Source organism: Cheilinus undulatus, linkage group 18, assembly GCF_018320785.1.
Source record: "Cheilinus undulatus linkage group 18, ASM1832078v1, whole genome shotgun sequence".
Lineage (NCBI taxonomy): Eukaryota > Metazoa > Chordata > Actinopteri > Labriformes > Labridae > Cheilinus > Cheilinus undulatus.
In genome coordinates, this window is record NC_054882.1 from 39,883,029 (window position 1) to 39,900,956 (window position 17,928).

Below are 17,928 nucleotides of genomic sequence, written 5' to 3' on the forward strand. Positions count from 1 at the left end.
TTATATTTAACCTGAATCATAACCACTCTCTTCAAAGAATCAAATATCATTTTAATTCATTCATGCAGTAAGTAGCCCTCTAAAAAATGTAAATCATTTTGTTCACAACGGAATTAAAATACATTCAAAATAGCTAAAATGGGTTAACAATAGCAAAAAAATGCTGGGAAAGATGGTGAAGAGTAGCAGAAATGGGTTAGAAGTGCCAAAAACTGGATAAAAGTGGCAAAAAAAATTGCCAGGAATGGCAAAAATGGGTTAAAGTGGCAAAAACAGGCATATTAAGTGGTAAAAGGGGATTAGAAAGTGGCTGAAATGGTGTTGCTTAGCAAAAATAGGTGGAAATTTGGTGAAATGGGATGAAAAAAGGATATAAACTGGCAACAAAGGGTCAGCTGATGCACAAATAGGCAGAAATGGGTTAAACTAGCAAAAAAAGGGCATATTAAATTGTGAAATGTGGCGTAAAAAGTGGTAAAGAGGGTTTATAGTGGGAATAATGGGTCAACAGAGCCAACAATAGGCAGAGTGGTAAGATTTGGTTTAGAAGTGGCAAAAACGGGCAGAAAAAAGTGGTGGAAAGGGTTTAATACTGACAAAAGATGGGCTTTAAGTGGCAAAAATGTGTTAAAGTTAAAAAAAATTTGTTTAAAAATTTGTTGGAAAAAAGTGATGACAACGGGTTGAAATCTGGCAAAATTGGTGTAAAGTGGCAACAGTTTAGATTAAAAAATATTCTTAGTTTTTTTTAAGGCATCTGGAGATTCCCTCTCAGTTTCCCACAACCCCCAGTGGGGTCCGGACCCCAACGTTGAGAACCACTGCTATAGAAGGTCTCATGGCTGACAATGAATGTCAGAGCAAAAACATGAGGTCAAAGGAGCCGCCTCTAGAACTTAGAGACAGGGTTGTTTTAAGGTTCAGATCAGGGAAAGGTTATAAAAATAATCCTGTTGCACTAAAGGTTCCCAAGAGCACAGGGGGCTCCTCAAATGGAAGAAGTTTAGTACAGCCAGGACTCTTCCAAGAGCTGGCTGCCCAGCCAAATGGGGGGAAGACCCTTAGTAAGAAAGGTGACCTGGACCCGACTGAGCTCCAGAGATCCTGTGTGGAGATGAGACCAAGTTCCAGAAGGACAACCATCATTGCGTCCTGTCACCTATGTGGTCGTAGAGTGGCTAGATAGAAACCTCTCCTCAGTGGAAAACGCATGAAAGCCCGCTTGGGGTTTGCAAAAACTCCAAACAAAAGCCAAGTGGGCTTCCGTCTAGCCACTCTGCCAGAGGCCCAGATCAGTGGAGGGCTGCAGGGTTGTTTGCCAATTTTGAAACTTTGTTGATTTTTTCGACATCAGGCTGAAACATAAAATTGAAGAAAGTGAAGTGGGTCTAAATACTTTCTGAGTACACTGAACTACAGTTACAGATGTTGCATATCAATTAATCAAATTTTTTGTAATTCTGATTGGCCGGCGCTGGATGAGACAAACAGTCTAACAGGTGTGTCAGGTAAAAACTTTGCATTTAGGCAAGAATTATTTTAAGTGCAACATTTAAAAAAATCCCAATCTCTGTGGATTTGAGACATGCACAGCTGATGCTGAAACATATGGGGGTTGAATAAATATTGAACCTTGTGTCATTTAAGAACGTTACCAATAAAAAAGGAAATAAGATAATTTGGTGTGAATTATTTCCTTTAATATGAATTTAATTTTTCACCACTGCTATTCAGCCAGATGAAAAAAGGGTTCTGTGTGTTTGGCATCAGTTTGGTTGATCAAAAGTCTTTTATAAACTAAGATCATGAAGAAGAGAAATAACAGATGAACAAAGACAACGCCTCTCCTTGAAGGAGACTCTGCCTCGATGCAAATTCTGCTGCTGCGAGTCTTCTGCCAAACAAATCAACGCAAAGCCATGCAAACAGGATGTTGGATATCACAGCTTGTCTTTTAAACAGGAGACACACTGACAGGTGTGGAGCGATGGCTCCTAGGTGACTGGATGGACGATTATTATCGACATGGACTGTGACAGCCACTGGAACTGATCAATCAGCCAATCAAAACATGAAAGGGAATGATTAAATAGCAGTGACTGAAATTTGTCTAAATGGGCTTCGGTGTACAGTCAAGAAGGCCTAAAGAATATGTTTTAACTTTAAGACTGCTGTAGCCATCCAAAAATAGTTTCCAGTCTAATGTAATATCACATTCAACACTGCGGCATCACATTACATGTTAGTGAGCATCTTCATGTTGTGATTACTAACACAGCATCAAAAACGCTGCTGGAAACATGATTTGAATTTCAAATACTGTATCTTAGGACATACAGGCTGGAGCCTGCAGAGGTGTTTACACAACTATAGCAAAGTACATGCTGGGAAAGACTCCACCTATCCTAGACAACAGAGTACAGATGGATCATTTGGAAGTCAAGGTGTTTAAATTGGAAAGAAAGTTGATGATTTTCCCTATGAAATTAGTTTTAAACCTGAATATTTTTAATTACTCACATTTTGAAGTGCTCCCACAGAAACAGAATAAAAATGTCACAGTATAACTAAAGACATGAATAACAAAACCAGTTCTGGTTTAATTTGAAATGAATTTGACTACAAATGGAGCTTTTCTATTTAATGATGCTCCTAAAGAAAAGTCTTCCTTCTTTTCCCCTTCATGGTTGAAGATTTAGAATCACTTTAGGAAGTTCATTTTCTGGGTCATTTTCCGGTTAACTATTTAGGAAAATTAACCTCCATAAGCCCCATGCTGCAGCAGGAATTTGAAAGGGATTAACTGTATGTAAAGAAGAACCTAAAGAAAAAAAGCAGAAGTCATCAGTAAAGTAAGAAACACATCCTATAGGTATAGGTTATTGGATAAAGGGGCATGGGCGGAGCAAAAGGGGGGAAAAGGGTACTGATTACCCAAGCCCACAGTAGGGAGGGGTCCTTGAGAAGCCTGCAATGGAAACTGTGTTTTTAGTTTTCTTAGTAGTGTCATCACTGAACCAAAAGCGACAAAATGGATTGGTCAAGAGACTGAAATCTGTATCAAATAGAGTAAAAAACACCACTGGGGGCCCTGCTCCTCCCTGAAAAATGTCCAAATGGTGTAGTCCAACACTGCGAAATAATACAAGCAAATCTAATTTAACCATAGTAAAAATATTGCTCATAAATGGGGATATTATGGTTCAAAATACATGAAAATGCATAGATATTTGTAAAAATTTGTAAAACATTTGTTGCTTGGCTAGCCGGTTAAGGGGGCCCTGTATGATATTCTTTCTGGGGGCCTGGAATCCCTAGCTACGGCCCTGTACAGGGGTGTAAAGTGTTTGGCCTGCTGGTTTTAAACAAAAAACTCACATAGAATGCAGTAGGGTGTGATCTAGGCTGAAGACAGACTGCTCAGTGCACAACTACAGTCTGATCCAGCAGATGTAGAGTTGTGTAAAACGTATTGCTAATAATTTACATTAGATTGTTTTTAAATTTGTGATTTACAATTTTTTTTATATAACCTCATGACTATAAAGCAGTTTGAATGGAATAGAATAGAGGAACCAGTGGTCCTGGAAACTGATTATTACCCTGTTTAATGTTCAGGGTCAGATAAACACAAGAGAGGCCCTAGGAAACAAATTTCAAGCGCCTCTCTGGATATCAGCTACCCTGTGAATCGATCAACACTTACTGTCTACAACAGTGGTTCTCAAATGGTGTGGCACACTGGTGTCTAGTTGTGCCATGGGAATTTGTAAAATCATGTTAAACCATAAAACAATATGAGCATATAGCATTACTCCTGGCATACCACCGTGTCAAGCACTGTCATTTCATTGAGACCAGCTGACTGCTAGCTAATTCACACTAAACTTCCTATTGGCAAAATGCAATCATGCTGCCATATTTAAGCTGCTCTGGCTGCCTACCCGGTGCTCTACCCACTGCAAGCTGATATTGCAGCCCTCCTCCACCTTAGCTCCTCCATTGTACTACATCTGACTTAATCAGTGTCAAAGTCATTCTGTTGTCACTGAAGCCTGCTTTGCTCTGGATTTTTTTTGCTGCTTTTCTCCCAGTCTCAAGCTTTCCTTGTCAGCACAGGAAGGGCAGGAATGCAGTGCTTTCTACAAAGTTTGTGTAATGGCAGGGTGAATCCTTAAACAGTTATATCAACAAATAATGGGAATAAATGCATAACAATAACATAATAAAATGCTAATAAAATTAATATACTGCAAACTAAGTATGTATTTTTCTTCACTAAATGGACTTAACCAAAGAGGATATGGACATGGTGTGTGTGTGCCTTGAGATCTGAACTTGATCTCGGCTGTGCCCTGGGCAAGAAAAGGTTGAAAACCACTGGTCTACTAACCTGACACACCAGTGTTTGGGAAAGGGCAGAGCCTTTGAAAAAAAAACTCAGAGGGTTATTGGATGAATGTTCTGTCTGTCACATCTTTATGGGCCAATCAGAACAACAAAACACGTGATGTAGCCACTACTAAGCTGCGCCCCTACGGAAGGAGTAAACAACATAGAGAGCTGCATAATGCAAACCATGGCGACTGTAGACATGTCAGTACACGACTTTTGTCGTTTTTGAAAAAAAAAAAAACTCACTGCTGTTCTTTGTTCTTCTTTCAACCAAGAAATGTCGTCAACTTCTGATAAAACTGGCGCTTTAGCGGCATCCAAGCTGATCTCTTCTGCCATAACGGCACTGGCCTCTTGTTGCTGCTTGCTCACGTCACGACTCTGCCGCACCCCAAAGTACTGCCCCTTGTTGGTGATTGGTCCTGTCACTTTCTAACTGGGCCCAGATGGTTCAGATGGGAGCTTTGCAAGATGGATTCGCCAGTGAGAAACACGGAAACGGGCGTGTCCGTCTGCTTTGCAAGGTTACTGGTCTACAAGAATCAGCAATAAAGAACAACTGCAAACCAGCCAGTCAGTACTTTAATATCCAGAGAACATGTTCAAATGTTCAGACAGGCTTTTGAATTTATGTAAATACTGTTATGTACCTCCAAAAGCTACTTCGTAGTACATCACTTTATAGAAAAACATCAGCAAGCAGACTGCAGACAGAGTCAGTGATGTGGTGTGAGCAAAATTTCTGCCCCGATGCATGACCAATCGCTTCTGTCAACAGAGCAATGGGGTTGATCAATGCTTTAAGCTACTGCTGGGAGATTCTGAGTTTTGAACATAAGCAGAGCTTTCCCTGTTGCCATTGGCCTCCTGACCCAAACAGCTGTTAACCAAAGTGAAGAAATTACTTCCAGTACATTTCAACATTTGCTTCAAGCCTTCCCTTCACACCTTGGCCCCAAGTTGGGAACCACTGTCCCTGACGATCTACGACTTCATTCTTCTTTTATGTTATAAAAAGGATCATAATTTTAAAAAGAACTACGTTTCGATAAAAAATGTTTAGCAAGATGAAAAATCATGTGGCAAGACCCTTCAACAACTACCGTGATCCCAGTGTGACTTCTATTCTCCTAAGACCTGCGTTCACATATGAGGACATTACATTTTGGCTTCTCTCCATTATAGTAATCATTTTTGGTATTAGGACATGAGATAATTGTACAAAATAATGTCCATTCAAGTTTTAGGTATTTGCTTGGAATGCTGGGATAATTTGCTGTTTAGATATCTTAGGGAATTTGCTTGGAAGTTATCAAGTTTGTTTTATGGTAGGAGGATATTGTATATTTCTGAGAGTTTCTGGGTTTTTTTTTTTGCATTTTCAGTGGAATATGGGAAATTTATTACCACATTATGTGGGAACTGGATTGGGAATTGGGTTTTTGGATTGTCCTTTGAAATATTCAGGATTTTGTTTTATGTTTCCATCATTTTTATGGAATTTTGAAGAATGTTTTTGAACATTTCCAGAAATTGACAAGAAATTTAAGGGGGAATTTGCTTTTGAATTTGGGGAATTTACTTGAAATTTTTCATGAATTCATATGATTTTTCAGGAATTTTAAGGCTTTATGAGGGCGTTTTGCTGAAAGATTTGAGGACTATCTAAAGAAATATTTTGGTACTTTTCATGGGATACTTTAAAAATATATCCAAGAATTTTCAGAGAAATTTTTAGGTAATTTGCTGTTTGGATATTTTGGGAAATTTGCTTGGAAGTGATCAAGTTTGTTTTACGGTAGCAGGATATTGTATATTTCTGAGTTTCTTACTTATTGCATTTTCAATGGAATATGGGAAATTTATTACCACATTACGTGGGAACTGGATTGGGAATTTGGGTTTTGGGATTGTCCTTTGAAATTTTCAAGATTTTTCTTAGAAAATTTCATTTTTTTGTTTATTTTTTTGGATGTTTCCACCATTTTAATAGAATTTTGGAGAATGTTTGCCAAGAAGGGGAAATCTGCTTTAAAATTTGGGTGATTTTTCATGGAATATTTTGGTAAATTTTTATTGGAATTTTAAGGCTTTATGAGTAAGTTTTACAGAAAGATTTGAGGAACATCTAAAAAAATATTTTGGTACGTCTCATGAGATTGTTTAAAAATATATTTAAGAATTTTCAGAGAAATCTTAGGTAATTTTTTATTTTTATCTTGTGGAATTTGTTTGTGTTTTGTAGAGGAAAATTTCCAAGAAAATCCTGTTCAATGACAGGGCTGATGCATTAACTTATCAGACAGTGCTTATCCCAAATAAGTGGGAGAAACTTAAAATGCTCTCCTAACACAGGCTCAGGTTTCAGGAGGCTTTTACAAGTGGTGGGGTCGCCCTCTGCTGGCTATTTGAAAGAATGCACCTCAGCACTGACTGAAATCAGGAGGCTACACACCTCCTCCTTTTATGTCTATGGTACCGGCAAAATGACTGTCACATAAACAACCCAAAAATAAAATGCACATCTTCAATGGTTTCTCCAGCATGGAGTAGGAACAGTTTGGGTTTAACAGAATACATATACAAAGGTGTAAGACTTAAAAATGCATCTACAACTTATTACACAATTAGAAGCACAAGATTTCAAAGGTTTTTCAGTCTATAATAACGAGTCTAAAAACTCCAACAATATGCTTAAAATGCACTTATTTCAATCTCATTAACTCTTTACAGGAATATGCAACTTGTAGAGCTTAAAGGGCTCGATCGCATTTTAGCTATAAGGATTTATTGACAAGAATAATTCTAAAGTTTTATTGTACTTTTTGTGCAGTTAAAGTAAAACAACAATCTTTATTTTTGCACATATATTTCATTTTATATTTACAGAATTTTACACAAATGTTACTGAAAACAAAATCAGAATAGGCAGAAATGTCTGCTGCATATGCACCATATATCACTTCTTCAAACTCATACATACAAAGACATGTGGTCTTTGCTACCTTGAACCAACACTTGCTAAGCTTCAACGACACAGTGTGATCAATACTGCTGTGTCAGGATAAATCAGAGAGCTCTAGGCTGGCTTTTGAGCTCTCTATGAGAATAAGATCATTTAATTTAAGGATAAATCCTTCACATATCTTCTTCCTCTGTCCAGCCATGTTCAATCATGTTGAATAAAAAGTTGGTAGCTGTGGACGTTGTTCAAGCTTCAGATGCCAAACGCCTTAGGATTTCCAGGCCTTCCCCACCATTTCTTAAAGTGGATGTCCTGGAATAAATACAAAGATGTAAGGATCTGAGAAAATTAAGCAGGAATAGGCTGTTGTAGAAGGAAATTAAGGCCTGTATTTTAATCTTTATTTTATAATTTTACAACATCATGTCATCATGTCTCTAATTGCAGAAAACTAAAGTACAAGTTAATCAGATGTAATCTCTTGGAGAAGTTCGAAAATGTATGACCCCTGCATTTGGCCCAAAATAACTCAATTTTGGCTAGTTTGTTCAAAATGCTGACTTTCTATCTGAGCTTGAGACATGGACCCAATACATATTTTTAAATCTTTTCAAGAGAGTTAAAGGAGTAGGTTTGGCTTTGAAAACTGTTTGGGGATGCTGTTGAGGCAGTCTGGTGGAATGGGAGACCCAAAAATTATCACATTTTTCACAAGGTCTGGTGTGCCTGCAGAATTTCATAAACTTTTGGATGTGTTTAGATCCTCAAAAGTCCATCCAATGACTGAGACAACTGAAAATGGATGATCCCCTTACCGTTTGATGCTCAGGCCCTAATAATGGCCTCTGCTCTAAAATCTTGCTTCATAATCTTCCTTTGCCAGGTTCCCTACATTTCCCAGCATTTCCTCATGGCTTTAGGGCTGTTTTGTTTTGAGAATTAGCAGTACAGAGGTTGCCAAACAACCACTGAGAGGGGCTTTCCTGTCAAAACACAGTTGCTATCCAGCTCTGAAGTGCCAAGGTAAAGAGGCTTGAAATGAGCCTTCTTTAGCGAGTAAAAAAAAAAGAAAGACAGACATATATTCTAAGGGCATACAGCTGTTTTTTATGCCTGCTGTCTCTGCTCACGTGGCCATTGTTGTGTCTGTTCACATGACCTCAGCCGTTCTGGATATCTAGTGGCAAACCTCAAGAAAGCCAAGTCCACTACAGGGTGCGCCAAAGAAAGCAGCTACACGAGGGTCAGAGGAGGAGAGAGGAACCACAGAGAAGCAAAAGATGAGTAGCTGTAGAGAGAAAAGAGTGACGATGCCTCTACAGTAAGGTTGTTTTTATACAATTGAGGTAACAGATCTTTCTCAGAGAGGCATCCTCTATTTCTAAGAAGAAGAAGCAAAATTTAATCTGAATTTACATTAAGCAATTGATTGGTGCATCATAAAGTGTACAGGTAGGTTAAATGCACCACCTTAAGTTTGGCAAAATGAACGCTGGTTAAAGTCTCTCTAAATCCTGTTATGTCTAGGGACATTTTTTTCAACATCAGACATTCATGTTTAGCTTTGTTAGCTCTGTTGAATTCCTTAAAAATCCACCGACTCAGTCTTTTGCTTTTTGTTTGTCTTTTTACTTTTCAGTTGTTTTTCAAAATGACTGTTCATAAGTATTCCACATGCCATACAACACAGCAGGCACAGTTAATGATAATAATCAAAGTGACCCAAATCACCATTAGAAGCTCTACTGTACTGTCCCGATCATAATATTCCATATCTGATGCAGTCCTGCTTCATCAGAGAGAGCTCCCACCATCTACATCTAGTCCAGTGTTACACAACCCTGCTCAACCAAAAAGCCAACTTGTTGAAAAATACATCTGCAAGAGCCACAATCTAAGTGGTGCAGAGCGGCAATTAAAATAAGTTAAAGGTGGCAAAAATAGTCAAAAAGCGGCAAACACTGGGAGAAAAGTGGCAAAAGCGTTGCAAAAATCAAAACAAAAGGTGGTAAAAATGGGCAAAAAATGGCAAAAAGCAGGATAAAAGTGTCAAAAAGGGGAGAAAAGGGACAAAAAGAAGTGGTAAAAATGGGCTTAAAGTGGCAAACATGGGTGAAAAGTGGCAAAAAAATGAGTTATGGGTGGCAAAAATGGTTCAAAAGTGACAAAAACGTGGAGAAAAATGGGTGAAAAGTAACTAAAATGGGCAAAAATCAGAAAGAAGGTGGGAAAAACAGGCAAAGAGCATTAAAGAGTGGCAAAATGGGAAATTAGTGGCATTTAATTGCAAAAGCCAGCTTGAATGGGTAAAAAATGGCAAAAACAGCAAAAAAAGGGGCAAAAAATTGCAAAAAGCTGGATAAAAGTGTTAAAAATGGGCTAAAAGCAGTAAAAATGGACTTAAAATAGCAAAAAATTAAATAAGGGCAATGGAAGTATGCAGACAAAAAGGTTGACGATAAGGTTTGAAAATTAAAGCCTACTGCATAAGTGTGGGAAACAAATTGATTAATGCTACTTGCAACGGATAATTTCTGAGGTAAAATTTTCCTTTTTAAGGTTTTCTTAGGGAATAATAAGTCAAAGAAAGACATAAAAGAGCCACAAATCATCACAAATGAGCCACATGTGGCTCAAGAGCCACACATTGAGTATCACTGATCTAATCAAACATTTAATCCTAAATTTGCTGAACTATGTAATTATTTCCGATGAATTATTTCTATTACTACATAGCTAAATGAATGCCAACTATAACGATGGGCTATAACAATGTTATTTCTTGCTGTGTGTGTTACCTGTTCTGTTGAGGAGGTTTTGCCTTGCTCTGATGAAGGCCAGGATGTCATCATCAGCCTGCTGGTCTCCAGTCAGAGGGATGGAGGCGGACGACAGCTTGGTGGTGGAAAGGGCTCTATAATACACACAATTGATTTAATAACTGTGTAAATTTTTTCAGTCTCTTCAACACAATACAGACTTTTATAAATGATCACACCTAGAGCAGATCCATTCTCTCATATGGCTAGCACTTCTTACCTTTCCTGCTGTAAAACTTTTTCACTGTTCCTGTTCCAAAATCTTAAAGAAATAAAAGCCCAACAGTTCCACACTTCACCACATATGAAGTCTCGACATGAACAACAGAATCTCTGTACGACAAATGATGGCTGCAGACGGACAGAGCATGTATGTTATGCATTTAGTGTTTTACTGAGGCAATAAAAAGGTAGTTTAGCAGCAGCATTCAAGCGAGACCGCACGCCTTTGATTTGGTCATACAGTTTGGAGACATTACTTCACAAAGAAATAAAAAAGTTATAGCTATTTTCATATGTGGAGAGAAAACACAGAGGAGCTGTAAAATCCACACGTCTAGGATGTACGTACAGTATATTAGAGCTGCTGCAGACATGTGGAGGATGCTGCTGTACTCCTTTTGTTGTGGCATATGAGTGAAAATGGGTGCAAACTTCAAGTTCAGGTCAGTTGTTTGAGTTAAGTGTATGCAACAAGTTAGGAATGGCAGTTAATGAATTACATGTGATGGAAGATTTTTAAGATGACATTTACAACCCGATTTCCTAAAATGTGTGGCTGCTGTGTAAAATGTCAATAAAAACAGAATGCAGTGATTTGCAAATCCCACCCAGATTTTATTTGCTTAGAACATAAACAACATACCAGCTTTTGAAACTGAGATTTTACCATTTCATTATAACTAATGGCTCATTTTGAATTTGATGACAGAAACACATCTCAAAAGTTGGGATAGGGCGAGAAAAGGCTGGAAAAGCAACTGGTACTGATGAAAACAGCTGAAGAGCATGCTGAAACTAATTGGGTATAAAATAGAGCATTTCAGAGAGTCTCTCAGAAGAGGATCACCAATCGGAGAAAAACTGGCACTGATGTGGGTATCTAAATAAATATGTGCATTATCACAGATGGGATTAAACTGTCAAGTTTACATTGTATATTATATTACTTTCTATTAGGCATAAGACTTATCCGTATTATCTGGACTTATCTGTATTCATCTTGTTTGTTTTCCTTCTGTATTAATTCTGAGGGGGTGTGGTAAGGGTATACCCATTGCTGAAAAAGAAAAAATATTTGAAATAATGTACTGTCCATCCTACATGCAGATTATTAAATGGAATTTGGTTACAAATTCTTACAAAGATTTCAAATATCCCACCAACTACAGAACATAACATCACAAAAGATCCAGAGAATCTGGAGAAATCTCTGACACAAGGGACAAGGCAATAGTCATTATAGGATGCTCGTGATCTTCAGGGACTTGTCCAAAATCCCTTTTTCAGACTTTTCTAACAAAAATATGTGCCCCTGGCCTGTTCACAATCCTGTCAAGTACCAGAAAAAACCATCCCCTTCCACGCTCTCTTTCTCCACCTTTCAGAAAATGTGTGCTGAAACAAGCCATTATTAGATTTTGGGTTACTTTGCTGACTTTAGACTGGGAGATTGATGAGGGGTGTGGTCAGGGGCGGAGTCAGACATCTCAGTAACATTTAAAGCCACAGAAACAGCTTGTTCTGAGCAAGGCTGAAACAGAGGGGTTTTTAGACATGCAAAAGTCCAATACTCGAGTGTTTTTTCAGCAACAGACTTCACAGACATGTTTTGGGGATCTCCGAGGTTAGAATAAACTTGTCTTAAAAGGGTAAAATATGTCCCCTTTAAAAACAATCATGATTCTGTATTGGAAGTCACTACATGGACTCACAAACACTTCCAGAAATCATTATCTGTTAACACAGTTCACCTTGCTGTCCATAAATGCAGGTTAAAGTTGTATCATACAAGGAAGTAGTAATATGTGAACAGAATCCAGAAATGCCACCGTATTCTTTGGGCCAAAGCTTATCTAAATGGAAAACTGTTCTGTGGTCAGATGATTCAAAATGTAAAATTCTTTCTAGAAACCATAGGTGCCATATCCTGTGGACTAAAAAGGAGAGGGACCATCAAGGTTGTTGTCAGCGCACAGTTCAAAAGCCTGCATCTCTGATGGTATGGGCTGCATTAGTGCCTATGGCAGGGGCAGATTACACATCTGGATAGGCACAATCAATGCTGAAAAGTATACAGAGGATTTAGAACATCATAGCTCCCATAAAATCACCATCCCTTTCAGGGAGGGCCTTTCATATTTTAGCAAGACAATGCTGCATCGTGTTATGCATCCATCACAACAGCATGGCTTTGCAGAAGAAAAGTCTGGGTGCTGAACTGGCCTGCAGTCCAGGCCTTTCACCAACAGAAAATATTTGGTGCATCATAAAACAAAAAATCTGTCAAAGAACACCCAGGACTGTTGAGCTGCTAGAATCCTATATCAAACAAGAATATGACAACATTCCTCTCCCAAAATTTGAGCAACTGGTCTCTTAAAGAAGAGGGGATGCTGCACACATTAGTACACATGGCCCTGTCCCTACTTTTTGAGATGTGCTACTGCCATCGAATTCAAAATGAGCTAAAAGTTTTCATGAAATATGAAAATGTCTCAGTTTCAACATTTGATATGTTATGTTCCATTGTAAATAAAATAACAGTTTATGAGATTTGCAAATCATTGCATTGTTTTTAAATTTACATTTTACTCAGCACCCAATTTTGTCTCTTTGTTCAACCATTTGTTTAGTTCAAGCTACAAGCCAAACTGCATCTTTTTTAATTTAATAAAAATAAGTGGTTGAATTCGCTCTGAAAACGTGGGCCAAGGTTTCTCATCAAGAAAATTGAGATGACTTGACCAGTTAAGACCCACTGGTCTGGAGGGCTTCAGAATTTTGAATTCTGGTGTTATCATAAAAGCATGGTTTTCATTCATTCTAAAGACACCATTGATTAAAACCATGTTAGTTCTTTGTTTACCTCCACTCAGACGAGGGAATGAAGTCAGTCACTCTCCCATCGATGGACTTTTCAGGCCATGCTGTCACTGGGGGGACGCTTTCAGAAATGAAGTCTCTGAAATCACAAAAATGTCGTGTTTATTTGTGTTACTGCAAACAAGGCGATATACATGGTTACACATTAGTACTTTATAGTAAACAAATAGATGCAGTAAAGCTAATCTGACCTGAGATCTTGAACAGGTGTGACAGGAGAGTCTGGGTGTGGATCTACATCTGATGAAGGGTCTCTTTTTGTGCTGCTCAGAGCAGCTGCACTGTAATAGGAGTTGGAAGAGTATTTTATATTTCCTGCCATAATTCTATTACATCTTTGCCTTTCGTTTATCCTGTACAGCAGAACACACACTGAGGGAGGATTAGTAGATGCTGAAATTTGCCTAGCCACAGGAGGGCGCCACAATGCTGAGATTACATTCACAGTGTTTCTGCAGGGTTCAACCAGCCAAATGCTGGATGTGTGAAGTCCACTAAAGACCTTTACAGTACTTTATAATACCTGTAACATTATTATAGTAAAAATATTTTAAGTACCAAGGAGGGATCATGGAGGTCAAATGTTTTATTGTATTTTTTCTGCACATCCCAGCAACATAGACAGTGAATCCTGATAATATTTAAAAATCAACCTGGACCCGGATTAACACAGAAATCTGAGAGATGACTGTTTGACATTTGACCTTCTCTCTACCAGAACTGTTGAAACAATGACAATATTTGCAAACAGTCTGATGGAGCTCTCCATGGCAGAAACTAAAAGAGCATCACCTGCATGATTGTAAAAAGGACAACTGGATAATGATCCCCATCTCCTACTAGAGCTTGGCACTCATTGATTTCTTAATCTAATATTCACTAATTATAGGTGGACATGATTTTTAAAAATTATAATCAAATACTTTCACTTTCATCGTCTGCAGCACACACAGCAGAGAATCAGAGCTGAGCAGAAATTCAGGCAGTTAACACCCTGCATTAACATACATCCTTGGTGATCTGATAACAATAAGACTTCACTTTTTTGTCTCATACCCATTCCTTTGAAGCATTCAGATAATAAGTGGTCATCCTAAATGTGAGATGTGAACACACCTTAATGCCTACAGAAGATGATTTGATATCTGACAGCTAAGACCAGGGGCATAGCTAGGTATTTTTTGGGCCCCTGGAAAGAATATTACACAGGGCCCCCCTTATCTGGCTAGCTAAGCAACAAATGTGTAATTTTTACAAATATAGTATAAGCATTTTAATGTATTTTTGTACAATTTCAGTTCAATGTCAGCCTGATTAAATCCCTCATTATAAAGAATCTGTAATGCCAAACTAATATCAACTACATTTATTTATATACAATTTAATCTTATGTAAACAAGATGTGCTATTATGGTCTTGATCGTTAACGTTTAAACGGGACATAGTTTATAAACCCTACGCGTATTTAACTCCAGGTAGCCTGGAGGATAAAACAAATAGTTTAGAACTGAAAATGTATTCCTAACCTGGACACAGGCTGTCCTATGACATGAGAGATCAGCATTTTTGGTCTTGGTGCAGCGCTCACAGACATAATTATGCACGGAGATGCGCCACTTCATGACGCGCGCAGGGATGTCAGGGGGACTCAGAGAGAACGGACATGCATAAGAATGACTGTTGTGGCTTAGACATGAACTTATAAGTCAAATTTTCACTCAGTAGGTGAGGATTTATAGCTCTTTGAGCAGTAATAGCACAGCAGTCAGGGACATCTCCTCCTCTCACTCTCTTTCTGGACTCTGCACTGATCCTAGGTCGGGTGAAATAATCTAAGGGTCTAATCAGATGTTGTGGACAACAGGTCTCCATTTTAAAGCCATAAACAGTCATGCTGAATGAATGTTTATAATGAATATTCCAGTCTTGAAATTTAGCATCAGTGGGTCTTAAAATGTTAAAAATGCAAAAAAATTGCCACCTGATACAAGGACAGCAATATTTATGACTGACCTGTTTAGATTACTTACAAATAAATCCTCTGTCTAAAGTAGCTAATTAAGCCATTCTCTGTGTGGGTGTATATACAGTCCTTAACAAATTTATTAGACCACCCTGACCCCAACCAAAGTAAGGTTTATGCCACAGCTGCCCTGAATTAACAGCATTGGTAATTACCAAAATCATTTTTGATGTTTCTGCAATGGTTAATACAACAATATGTAGAAGCTCTTTAACCCAAATGATATTTTTAATGCTAAAATATCATTATTATTGTTATCCATGAATTTTCAAATTTACTGATTTACAAAAAAACTGGAAAAAAGAGTAAAGCACATTAATATTTCTTGATTAATCTGTCAAATTATAGTTATTTACTTGCATTCCTGAACAGAAAAATGAGTTTTAGTGGTTGAATGTTATGCTTGATTAATTTCTGACTTCTCAGAGAAGCCCAGTGAGCCTGCTCAAACTTGGGTGAATTCAGTTTGAAATTCCTCCTGTTCAAAATGGTAGAACGTGGAGGGCTCACTGAAAATGAAAGAATCCGCATTAAAGCACTTCATGATGCTGGATGGTCGTTGAGACAAATAGGACAGGTGGTCTAATAAATTTGTTAAGCACTGTATATACATATATACACATGTGGACAAAATTGTTGGTACCCCTCTGTTAATGAAAGAAAAACCCACAATGGTCACAGAAATAACTTGAATTTGACAAAAGTGATAATAAATAAAAATTCAATGAAAATTAACCAATGAAAATAAGACATTGCTTTTGAATTGTGGTTCATCAGAATTATTTTAAAAAACAAACTCATGAAACAGGCCTGGACAAAAATGATGGTACCCTTAACTTAATATCTTTTTGCACAACCTTTTGAGGAAATCACTGCAATCAAACGATTTCTGTAACTTTCAGTGAGACTTCTGCACCTCTCAGCAGGTATTTTGGCCCACTCCTCATGAGCAAACTGCTCCAGTTGTCTCAGGTTTGAAGGGGGCCTTCTCCAGATGCCATGTTTCAACTTCTTCCACAGATGTTCAATAGGATTTAGATCAGGGCTCATAGAAGGCCACTTCAGAGTAGTCCAATGTTTTGCTCTTAGCCGTTCTTGGCTGTTTTTAGCTGTGTGTTTTGGGTCATTATCTTGTTGCAAGACCCATGACCTGCAACTGAAACCAAGCTTTCTGACACTGGGCAGCACATTTCTCTCTAGAATATCTTGATAGTCTTGAGATTTCATTGTACCCTGCACAGATTCAAGACACCCCATGCGAAATGCAGCAAAGCAGCCCCAGAACATAACAGAGCCTCCTCCATGTTTCACAGTAGGGACAGTGTTCTTTTCTTGGTATGCTTCATTTTTGCGTCTGTGAACATAGAGCTGATGTGCCTTGCCGAAAAATTCCAGTTTTGTCTCGTCTGTCCATAGGACATTCTCCCAGAAGCTTTGTGGCTTGTCAACATGCAGTTTGGCAAATTCCAGTCTCGCTTTTTATGATTTGTTTTCAACAGTGGTGTCCTCCTTGATTGTCTTCCATGAAGTTCACTTTGGCTCGAACAACGCCGGATGGTGCGATCTGACACTTATGTACCTTGACCTTGGAGTTCACCTTTAATGTCTTTGGAGGTTGTTCAACCATTCGTATTATCCATCTCTTCGATTCGTCATCAATTTTCCTCCTGCGGCCACGTCCAGGAAGGTTGGCTACAGTCCCGTGGATCTTACATTTCTGAATAATATGTGCAACTGTAGTTACAGGAACATCAAGCTGCTTGGAGATGGTCTTATAGCCTTTACCTTTAATGTGCTTGTCTATAATTTTCTTTCTAATCTCCTGAGACAAATCTCCTTCGCTTCCTCTGGTCCATGATTAGTGTGGTACACACCATGTCACCAAACAGCACAGTGACTACTTGTCACCCTTTAAATAGGCCGACTGATTACAAGTTTGTAGACACCTGTGATACTAATTAGAGGACACACCTTGGATGAATATGTCCCTATGGTTACATTATTTTCAATCTTTTCTAGGGGTACCATCATTTTTGTCCTGGCCTGTTTCATGAGTTTGTTTTTTAAAATAATTCTGTTGAACCCCAGTTCAAAAGCAATGTCTGATTTTCATTGGTTAATTTTCATTGAATTTTTATTTATCATTACTTTTGTCAGATTCAAGTTATTTCTGTGACCATTGTGGGTTTTTCCTTCATTAACAGAGGGGTACCAACAATTTTGTCCATGTGTGTGTGTGTATATATATATATATATATATATATATATATACATATATATTTACATATATTCTGACCAACTCTCCAGCTAAAGTGTCATAATATTTTTGTTTTTGCTGAAATTACTCAGACAAACATAGCAAATAGTTTTTTAATCAGGTAACTAGGAAGATTTGTCTGGCTGTCACATCCTCTCTCACCTCCAATCATTGTCTGTCAGCACAGTTGGACAAAAAGACTCTGCTAAATATTAATCTTTTTAAGAAGTTCACTGTGGCACCCATAAATGCAAGCTAAAGTTGCATCATGCAAAATAGAAGTCATGTGCAAACTCTGGGCCAAAGCTCTTAATAAACTGAGGCACGATGGAAAACTTGTGATCAGATAAATAAGAATTTTCCA

At 38.1% G+C, this 17,928-nt stretch overlaps 1 protein-coding gene across 1 annotated transcript in view; it reads right to left on the reverse strand.

Moving 5' to 3' along the window:
* Positions 1–6,809: 6,809 nt before the first annotated feature.
* The window catches only part of kif6 (kinesin family member 6), a 162,741-nt gene continuing 151,622 nt past the window's right edge, over positions 6,810–17,928 (reverse strand). Inside the window, exons 21-24 of the mRNA XM_041812237.1 lie at positions 13,476–13,565; positions 13,268–13,363; positions 10,159–10,274; positions 6,810–7,672 (exon numbers count right to left, since the gene is read on the reverse strand). Coding sequence (XP_041668171.1) covers positions 7,659–7,672; positions 10,159–10,274; positions 13,268–13,363; positions 13,476–13,565 — 316 coding nt within the window. The 3' untranslated portion in view covers positions 6,810–7,658. The remainder of the gene's footprint in view (positions 7,673–10,158; positions 10,275–13,267; positions 13,364–13,475; positions 13,566–17,928) is intronic.